Source organism: Cynara cardunculus, assembly GCF_001531365.2.
Source record: "Cynara cardunculus var. scolymus isolate 2C chromosome LG 16, CcrdV1, whole genome shotgun sequence".
Taxonomy (NCBI): Eukaryota; Viridiplantae; Streptophyta; class Magnoliopsida; order Asterales; family Asteraceae; genus Cynara; species Cynara cardunculus.
In genome coordinates this window covers 18,523,498-18,534,546 of record NC_037543.1, presented here as the reverse complement: position 1 = coordinate 18,534,546, position 11,049 = coordinate 18,523,498, and the positions used below count along the sequence as shown (strand labels likewise).

The following is an 11,049-nucleotide window of genomic DNA, read 5'->3' as shown; positions in this document are numbered from 1 at the left end:
TATATATATTAAAATAAACGATTTAGAACTGTTTACTTAGTTTTTAATTAAGTTTTGTATGAATAAAGTTGTCTGTATGGATTAATCTATATATATATATATATATATATATTTTTTTTTTTTTTGAAAAGATTTTTGTTTTAGAGAATTTCTTCATATTAGGAAGGAGCAATTTTTTTTCTGCATAATGTTTGATTATTTTAGTTCTGGGAAACTTATTAAATAAGTCACTTTTTATATCAGTAAATCACTACTAAATAATAATGTATAGTTGATCAAGTATATTATAAGTCTTATTAAGCTCATTAAACTGCTAAGAAACGAACCTATCGGCCTATTCTATAGTTAAAATCACTCATTAATTACGATTATTTAAATGGGTCTAAACATTAACGTTTATGATTTACTCCATCAAATATTTTTTAAAGTGCTTAAAAATAAATCACTTGTCCCCCAAATAAATAAATAAATACAATCACAAGGGTTGTGTCTGATTGATTTGAGTTTGGCTTCAAATGTTAAAAGTACCAAGAGGTCCTAAATCCAATAAGGAATAAAAATCCACTTATGGCCACAGAGGTTCAATGCAGTGACTCTGAGCTATCTGTAAAACAAATGATCGTCTCGAGATTAATCGGCTCGCATGACGGCAAGTTGGATATTTAGGTTAATAAAAAAAAATGCATTTTAAATGCAATTAATTGAAAAAGGTCATTTTCAAAACCCTAAACAGTTGTTGTCACATTGTAGCGACACGTGTATATATCGCACCCATATAAAGCCCTCTTCGTCCTACCAAAAACCTAGCCAAAAACACTCAACTTCTCCCTTGCTGCTACCTACATAACAATGAGGCTTGCTTTTAAATCACTATTTCCGTTCAAACCAACTGCAGAACCACCGCCACGCCGCTGGTGCTCCGCCGCCTTCTCCAATACAACTACTGTTCGACCTCCCAGAAAATGGGAGCGATTGCTCGTTGACTTGGGTGAAGATCGTCAAACCCCACCTCCGAGTCGACTAAGCAAGAGGTGGATGGAATACCATGGAGCCAAGAACTGGGAAGGCTTGCTGGACCCTCTCGATGACGGATTACGTGGCGAGATCATACGCTACGGGAGCTTCGTGGAGGCCGCGTACCAATCGTTCGATTTTGATCCTTCTTCTCCGACCTACGCTCAATGTCGGTATGCGAAAAGCTCGATTCTGGAACGTTCCGGTGTCGAAGAATGCGGGTACGAGGTGACGAAAAACTTACTCGCCACGTCATCGATTCCTTTGCCACGTTGGATCGAGAGGATGCCACGTTGGATGCAAGTGCAGTCGAGTTGGATAGGTTACGTGGCGGTTTGCAATGACCAAGCCGAGATCTCCCGGCTTGGAAGACGCGACATCGTCATCGCGCTCCGTGGCACCGCCACTTGTCTAGAGTGGCTCGAGAATCTTCGAGCAACTCTTACTCATTGCGACGGAAATGAAAACAACACAAACGAATTAAAAGACGAGCCAATGGTGGAGACGGGAGTCCTAAGCCTGTACACCTCGGGGACGAAAACGTCCCCGAGCCTACAACAGTTAATCCGAGACGAAATCTTAAGAATACTAAGAATGTACAGTGATGAGCCAGTGAGTCTGACCATCACCGGCCATTCTCTAGGGGCATCTTTAGCCATTCTAGCCGCCTACGATATCAAAACCACCATCAAACACGCACCCCATCTCTCAGTCATCTCGTTTGGCGGACCCAGAGTCGGAAACCGAACTTTCCGCCACCACCTCGAACGACAAGGAACCAAGATTCTCCGAATAGTCAACTCCGATGACCTAATCACAAAAGTACCAGGCATTTTCGTCGAAGACCATGATGATATGGGTTGGATTCGAAAGCACGTCAAGGGTAGCCGATGGGTTTACGCAAACATCGGGCACGAGCTAAGGTTAAGCAGTCGCGATTCGCTACAGTTAAACAGCATTGATGTAGCAACATGCCATGATCTCAAGACTTATCTTGATCTCGTAAATGGCTTTGTGAGCTCGAGTTGCCCATTTAGGGCTAATGCAAGAAGGATGCTCCAGAAAGCCACTACTATCCCTTCTGTAAAATAATTTTTTTTTTTTTTTTGTATAAATTTAATATTTTTTAGGATTATTAATTAAATATAATAATGAAAATATTTAAAATAAAATAAAAAAGAGGTCATTGTCACACTGCTACATATTCATGTTTCCTTTTTCGGGTTATTTTCATCAACATTTTGACATTAATTAATTTAGAAAAAGGTACTTTACATATAAAAAGTTAAGGTTTCAAAAGCCCCAAAATATATTTATATTTATATTTATATTTTATATTATCACTTTTTTTTATTAATCTGGATATCCAACCTGCTATGCGAGTCGACTAATCACAAGGTGACCACCTGTTTTGCAGATAGGTCGGAGTCACCGCATTTAAACCTCCGCGGCCAAAAGGGGATTTTTATTCCTCCTTGGTTGTCAACTTATTTTTAACATATAAGTGTCGGAAAGTTGGGTTGAGAACTGTATTTTCATTTCAAACCATCGTTTTAGTTTGTGTACATGGATCAAGCAAGTATTGTACTTAATTGTAGTATGTACGGATATATCTGTTGTTAGTTCTGTTTAAATTTAAAGTATATACGTAAAGACTTGTGATCGTGTAAGAATTTACTTTTTCCATGATAACTGTAAGAACTACTCAGGTTGTTTGTTATTGTTTGATTGGAAGGCTTAAAATGACGTCGTGTTAGTTTTGCAATAACAGGAAACTTTGGTAGCATGGCAGAGGGAGACCGGAGGTTCATACAAATTAACGTGAAATGTTTCCGTAGTGTTAACATACTCTCATACGCTAAAAATAACTTAACTAACATAACTTAAAACGCACATTAACATATGCTAAGATAGCATACATTGTCGTTAAATCTTTTTCTACGCTCACAAAATCGATCCCAACATGTCTAATTGTCGAAAACCAAAGACCAAAGCGCCCCACCTTCCTAAAAACACATGTGAGCGACATTGTGTGTGAGTTTTTACAGTTTCCATGAAATTTTGAGTTATTAAGGGAACTCAACTCTATATATATATATATATATATATATATATATATATTCATTCACGCATACATATATATAGGGTCGGGTTCAAACAAGTGTGAGATCACATGTGATTATATAGTAAATCATGCACATGTGATCCATACGAATTTGGTCGTGGCCTGATCACGAGTCAAGTCACCTGCACACCCTTACGTTGACTCTGTTCTGTAATCACATGTAAAATCACATTTGATTCACATCTTATTTGAGCGTTTTCTTGTTGTCTTAGTTTAACTATGTTCTCGTTTGAACCTCTCTAATATAGGGTATATATGTAGGTGAAGGATCGCGTGAGAAAGAGAGTTAAAGTGAGAACCGTAAGAAGTGATCTTGACCCTTGATCACCTTTAATCTCAAACTCATACATGAATCGCGTTTGATACAAGGATTAATCCAGTGCATCTTGTTACATCTCATTTTAATGTGCATCCAATGATGAAGATCTCTTCTTACACTTCTCACGTTAACTCTTCTTCTCATCGGAACCCAACACTAGCTATATATATATAGGGGTTCAATCAAATGAGAACCACAAACAAACAGGTTATAAACCCCGTGAGAACCAATTTAAAATAAACTTTACATGATTTTTCTTTTCATCAAATGCAAGGATTTAAGATATTGTTTCATAATGTGATAGTTTCACATGAATTTGTATCACCATATGAATATCTTTTATTTGTATTTTCGTTTCACAAAGTGAATAATTTCACATGCAATTTTTTTCAATAACGTTAACACAAACATATATGAAACAATATGTTAAATCATAGCTTTTGAATAAAAAAAAAATAATGTAAAGGATATTCGTATATCGGTTCTCACATGTTTATAACATTTTTGTGATTTTCATTTGATTATCATACATATATATATATAGAGAGAGAGATGGGTTATTATACAACCCTTTACATATATATATATATATATATATATGTGTGTGTGTGTGTGTGATTTAAAAAGAAAAGAGAAAAAGGAATGGAATGTGGACCGAGACATTAGGGGTTTGGGAGTTGAATCAAAAAGGCAGAGTTTGTCTGGTATGAATAAAGCATAAAGGGTTTTTGAATGATTGAGGCTTCTGCTACGTCCCTTTTCTCTTGTACTCAACACCATCAACCCAATTCCTTCACCGCCCATTCATCAAACTTCCTCCATCTTCTTCAATAACCAATCTTTGACTTTTCTTCTATACATATATATATATATATATATATATATGCATCACCGTCCATTGCCAAACCCTACATCTGTCATGTACTTTAATAACTTAACCAAAACGCTCTTAATCATCATATTCTTTACGTTAATCTTGGTGATCATGTCAAAAGCAAAAACAAGTACTACGGAGAATATGGGCACAGGTTATTTGAGTGTCAATCGGGGTTAGACATGTATACATTTCCCCAAAGTGTCGAGTCTTTAATTCTAATACCATGTGAAAATATCTGAAATCCTATCTGGGTACCGTTCAAAAGAGCGCTTAATGAAGAAAAAGTTTGAGATTCTAAACATATAGTAGAGGAAAATGTGTTGATGTCTGACGCATATGGAACCCTAGTACAATTAGCTCGATTGAACCTTTACACACGAATAAATTTACGTTTTGTTGTTATCTTGAAGCTTGATATCAAAGTTTTTCCCCTATTCACTTATTGCAGGTACGACATTCAATTATTCGTGAAATATATGTACCATGTACAAAACGTTGCTTAAATTTAAAAATCAACTTTGACATTCCAAAAGACGTTAAATCAACTTTAAACTGATTATATTTGTGCTCTAATTTATATGCCCACTCAGAACCGTATGAGTTATCTATTGCAACGCGTCAAGTTTCCTATTATACTTTCGTTGTATCTTATTTTGAAAATATATATCGTTTACAGTAGAATCTCTGCAACTGAATTTGGATTTTTGATCTCTCAATCTGAATATAGAAACCCTTATAACTTAAAAGACTATATTCTCGCTTTCTTTTCATTATGCCCTCTAGCCATTGGCTTATTGTATGCCTCGTAACACATTAAGCCTCTCAACCCGAAATAACGAACCGAATCAACTCATATGGCTCGACCAGTCAACTCATCGTTTTAGAAATCAACTCATAATAACATTTCTTTATATATATATATATATATATATATGAGCGATCAAATGAAAACCACCCTCATTTGTAAAAACCATACAAACCACCCTCATACGTCGATTTCATTGTTTAATCTTATGAAATTTTTTCATGAAATTGTTTAATCTTGTGAAATTGTTTCATATAATGCTTTTTTTGATGAATTTGTTTCATATATGGTTATGAAATTGTTTCATATAAATTTTAATGAAACTGTTTCATGTATTTCTCTAAAATTAAAATAATGAAGATGATAATATCCATGATTAACACCCTCCACAATAAAAATGGTTAATCAACTTCTCATAATTACAAAAAAATGAACAAAATAAAAAWTTATGATTGGTTGAATTTGATTTTCACGGTTTTTACAAATTGGTTGGTTTTTATTTGAACGCTCCCCATATCGTGTTCATATCGTATTCACCTCTTGTTCATATCGTGTTCACCTCTTGTTCATATCGTATAAAATATATGAACACATAACCCCAACGCTATGAATACGGGTGCAAACACTTACACAAATATAAAGATTTGGTATCAAGTTTAAAAAATAACATTTGTGTTCATATGATAGAAGTAACATGAACATAATGGCTCATGATTCATAAAAGTCGGTAATATGACAATATGAAAATGGGTCGTGCATGTACTTCCATTTGAACATGTGAATTAGGTACGTATTTTAATAATTAAAGAAAAAAAATATCAATACAAGATGAGTTATAAAAAACACAACACATCGTAATGAACATAATTTCGATTAAAACGAATCTAAAAAAATAAAAATCTATTACCAAGACATTTACTTCGGTTAATTTCTTCAATTCCCGACTTCGAACTCCGATTGTCATCATAAACCATTTTAATCTTCTCATTGTGTCGATTTATTTTCCATTGCGTTTATCTATATTAGCTTGATCGATACCAAAACTTTTTACTACCGTATTTTCTATGCGAATTAAAAACTGATAAAACAATAAACATGGAAGATCAAGATTAAAAAAAATTATTAATATTATAAATGTATATTTTTTTGGGATTTGATGATTTGTAACTCCCCATTAATTGTTTGGGAGTTACATATCAAATAAATTTACTGAAATACCCTTGTAATTAAAATGTGAGTATGACATAAACCTACAAGAAGAATAGAATTTGATTGGTTGTCATGGTTTTCAAAGTTAACACAAAGTTATTGGTTAACATTTGATCTTCCTATATATATATATATATATATATATATATATATATTAAGAAGGTATATTTTAATTGAATGAAGTCAAAAATGTAGGGTTGAAAAGAGATATGCAAGACTTCTTGAGCTGATTTAATAATAACCGGCATGCAGAACTAAGTTCAAACCTGTACAGTTTTCATTAAAGCATGTTAAAGAAGTTTCCTTTTCTTAGTTTTATATTTAATCTGATGAGAGGTATTCCATGGAACGTTTTTATCGATGCAAAGTGCTTGTAAAGTTCGTAACGATGTGTGGTATATATCTGAACTATTTGTCAAGGTATATATAAATACTGGTAAAACTGATAACAAACTTGTTACCTACTACGTACTTTATTGAAACAGATGATTTCTAGCTTCCTATGTTAACAATCATAAGACCATGGGTATGCAACTAGGGCTGTAAACGAACCGAACGAACACGAACGGAGGCTTGTTCATGTTCGTTCGTTTAACTTAACCGAACAAACGAACGAACACGAACGGTAAATGAACGAACGTTCACGAACATAAATGAACGAACGTAAACGAACGGTAAATGAACGAACATTCACGAACATAAATGAACGAACGAGACTCTTGTTCATGTTCGTTCGTTTAACTAAACGAACAAAAAAATTGTTCATGTTCGTTCATTTATTAAATAAACGAACATAAACGAACTTCCCGCCGAACGATTCACGAACGGTTCGCTGAACGTTCGGTTCGTTTACAGCCCTATATGCAACCTTGGATTACTGTTTGCATATTCAGCTTCTGTTACAGTTACAACCTTGGATTGTCGTTGCATATTCAGTTCTTGTTGTAGCTGCACTGCTGTTTTCTTGATCTATCCAGTTGGGTCAAATATCATTGTTTTAATGATAGTACATGTAGAAAATGTGTGCACCATTGTACAAAAAAAGTCTATTTTAACATATAGGTCTTTGAGCATGTGTCATATCTAAAGACTTTGATGTTTTAGCTTCAATACCAGAGGAATAAGATTTGTCATAAAGTTGTCAACTCTTCAACATTAAATCTTGGAAGTTGTTAATTGTCAAATTCAGTGAAATATTTATTTATGATGATTCTGATTTTTGTTTTGATGGTTCAGTCAAGAAAGAATACAGTAAAGTTGTTGATAGACAGTACAGTCCGTCTGGCTTATTAGAAAACAGGCTTAGACAGCTATTTTTAAAAAAATATTGGCTAGTTTGGACTAGGCTTTTCAAATTAATGGGCGTGCTTGAGCGATGAAAAAGATTCGGATAGGTCTGCCCAACCTGTTATGTAATTATAATTTGATAAAAAAAATTATTTACTACAATTAATATTTGATTTAACAAAGTTCAAAAGTGGTTTTGGGTCGGATTCACTCTATTGAATAACCAACCACCTCCCTAAGTGACACGAATGATCGTTTGAGAAATGAAGTTAAAGTGAGAAACGTAAGAAGGGATCTAGACTCTTGATCACTTTTAATCTCACCCTCATCCCATGAATTGTGTTTGGTAAGGAATTGACTCGGTGCATCTCATTACTGTTGATCTTCAATTATGACTGATCCAAGGGTAGAGATCGTTTCTTACCCTTCTCACTATAACTTTCATTCTCACAGAAACTCAACTCTTCTCAAACCTCGTTCTAGATATATTAGGTGGTTAAATATTTTGCTGTTGAAGAATCCGAACTCCAAAGGTTGATAATCCTTGAAGAGGAAAAGTCCATACTCCATATTTTGTGAAAAGACTTGTTTTCTTACGTTGTGTACGTCAGTATATTTCACGTTTTTTTAGTTGGAAGAAAATTATGTATTTTGGATAATATTACATAACTTAGCATTTTATATAAGTTATTTTAAATGTAAATTTTTAAGCTCATTAGCGTGTTGGTAAGTCCGACCCGTTTATAGGAAGGATATGCACAAAAATTCACAAGCCCACAAAAAGGGGTTTGGGTTTGCTATAGGCCCATGGATGGACCTACAGTGGTGCCAATGGTTCCCCCGTATTATTTCTTCATTGAAGGGTAAAAAGATTTAGATTTGTGAAAAGTGCAACTGCATTAATTTGTTGTGTGTCATCATATGTATTTTGAAATTACAATGAGAACAAGTTTTATTTCGTAGATTTGGTTTGCAACGCTTTTATTCCTTCCCAGATCCGAGTTCGAATCTTGTTAATGTCATTTTATTAGTCAAATGGTGTCACCGTTTGAAAATTTTTCCCTATATTTATTTCTTATAGTCAAATGGTGCCGTTGTTTGAAATTTTTTCCCTATATTTATTTCTTATAGTCAAATGATGTCATCATTTGAAAACATTTCTGAATCCGTACCTGGTTAGGCCTGGTCCATGGCCTATCAAGCCCACAAATGATCACCTCTAGAATATATTCTATAAACTCCAAAAAAAAAAAAACATACTTGGTGCTTGTCTGTTTTTAGCTCAATAATCTTAAGGGTTTATGTGTCCAACCATTAAGTAGTGTTTTTTTTAAATATATAATATTTATATACGACAAATAGAATAAATAAACTCACACATCCTCCTTACTTTTGGTGAGGGTTGAACCTTTGACTTAGAAGGCCAAAGACTCACATACCGCTAGGCCAAAGCCCTTTGGTACCATTAAGTAGTGTTTGTTTTTACTTAGGATTCGTTTACCAAATGTTTATCCAGGTAAAACGCTTACTAAGTCACATTACTTTACTGAATGAATATAGCAAGTATCAATAATCTTACCGAGTGAGCAAAAGGCAAGGACCGAGAGTCTTACGCGCAGGGGATGATGCAATAGCAAAAAAGAGGGGGGAAGGACCCCAGTCAAAAACTCAAAAAAAAAATTCCTATGTTAAAATTTAGATTTTACATGATTTACCTTTTACTTCCCCCTATTACATTTTTCCACGGGTCCCCAACCCAATCGAAACCGTTACTCTAACCAAAAAAATATGTTGAAATCAATCAAAAAAACGAAAAAAGTTATTCGAAATCGACAAAAACACTAAAAAATCCCTCGAAATCAACCAAAAAACTTTAAAAATCCCTCGAAACGTTGTAATTAAATCAAAAATACATTGGACGATTTTGCGGACCTTTAGTCTACCTTAAAGATGACCCCACTGAACAAAAATCCTGGATCCGCCACTGCTTACGCGTGGATTTTTGCGATTATTTTTTAACAGGAATTGCTGAATATCAAAAGCTTATTACACGCAATCCCATTTTTTTCCGATGGAGAGAGGAACCTATGATTAGCTTTTCGGGAAATTTGCAAACGAACAATTTCAACGAAATCTTTAAGTGAGGGCGACGACTCTTACCACGGTTAGCCCTTACCAGGTAAACTATTGCATACGATGTCGTTTTTGTTGTCTAAAATCTTACCCGGTAAGTAGGTAATGGTGTTGAATTTACCGGCAAGCATTTATCGGGTAAGTATTTGGCGAACGGTCCCTTAGTTCTATAAAATGGTTGAATTGAATAAGACGTTACGTAACGTTGTCCATATTCAGTAAATTATATTTCAGATATGCCTTAATAGCATAAAAACCAATCATTTTGTCTTTGAAAATAACAGTCATACAATAATATAAATATACTGTAACGATGATGACAGTACATCCTAACAGCATCAATATTTTCAAACGAGAAAAGAGTTTAGAAAACAACACTTCTAAATTCGTACATATGGAAAATTTATTTCATTTAATCATATTTATTATGGCTGACATTAATTCATATTTGTTTATGAAAGGTACAATCCGTTAGACCTGCTTGATTTGTTAGGAAAGCAGGTTTAAACAATCATTCTCAAAAAATGGATGGCCCTAAATTAAACTGTTAAATTTAACTGTTCAATATATCATCTTACCGTCTTATGTATTACATCACTTGTTGCTTTATCATGATTATCTCGATAAAATCATTTTCTGTTCATTCAATTATTTCAGTAAAATTAACATCCCTTCGTTCTTATCGTATTTCTCAAAAAAGTGATACGATTGATGGGATTTGAGTTCACATTTCCCATCAAACTTACCCGTGTACAAAACACGAAACATGCATTAAATATCGATGAATACAACATCCAAGCTCTATCACGATGAAGCTCAAAAGAATCGTGTAATATTAACGGAAATGCGAGTTCTAGTATAAAGGGTATGCGAGTGAGGAAGGGGTATAAAGAATACGCATTAAGAAGTTTCACATACGTCACAGCAAAAAAAAGGGTCATGTTACAAAACGTTACATGAACGGTCACTTGACTAGATAAAAAGACTAATATGCCCTTGAAAAAGGACAAAATAGCTGATGTAACGGACAAAATTTGTAGTTTACTGATAAGATGAAACAAAGGGGGAGGCTAATGGCACCCCTAGCCATTGCCATTGGCACCCCTAGTTAGGTTTTAAATAATTAGTTTTATGAGTTTTTGTGTTTTTTTGTCTTTTTGTTATTATTAGTTTTTATTTTATTATTATTTAAAGGAAATTATTAATTAATATATGTTATTTATTTTATTTTCTGTTTTTTATTTATTTATATTATATTTTAATTAATATAAATTATTAAT

At 33.9% G+C, this 11,049-nt stretch overlaps 2 protein-coding genes across 2 annotated transcripts in view; one reads left to right on the top strand and one right to left on the bottom strand.

The window, feature by feature from the left end:
• Window positions 1-1,023: 1,023 nt before the first annotated feature.
• On the top strand, window positions 1,024-2,106 carry LOC112528926 (phospholipase A(1) DAD1, chloroplastic-like). The gene has a single exon (XM_025139962.1). The coding sequence runs from the start codon at window positions 1,036-1,038 to the stop codon at window positions 2,104-2,106; it is 1,071 nt and encodes a 356-aa protein (XP_024995730.1). The 5' UTR covers window positions 1,024-1,035.
• Window positions 2,107-10,643: 8,537 nt separating this feature from the next.
• The window catches only part of LOC112529236 (E3 ubiquitin-protein ligase RNF25), a 10,981-nt gene continuing 10,575 nt past the window's right edge, over window positions 10,644-11,049 (bottom strand). The window contains exon 8 of the mRNA XM_025140407.1: window positions 10,644-10,827. The gene's annotated coding sequence lies outside the window, so the exon portion shown is untranslated. The remainder of the gene's footprint in view (window positions 10,828-11,049) is intronic.

Coding starts and splice junctions, on each gene's coding strand:
- LOC112528926 (XM_025139962.1), top strand. CDS start 1,036: ATGGAATACCATGGAGCCAAGAACTGGGAAGGCTTGCTGGACCCTCTC.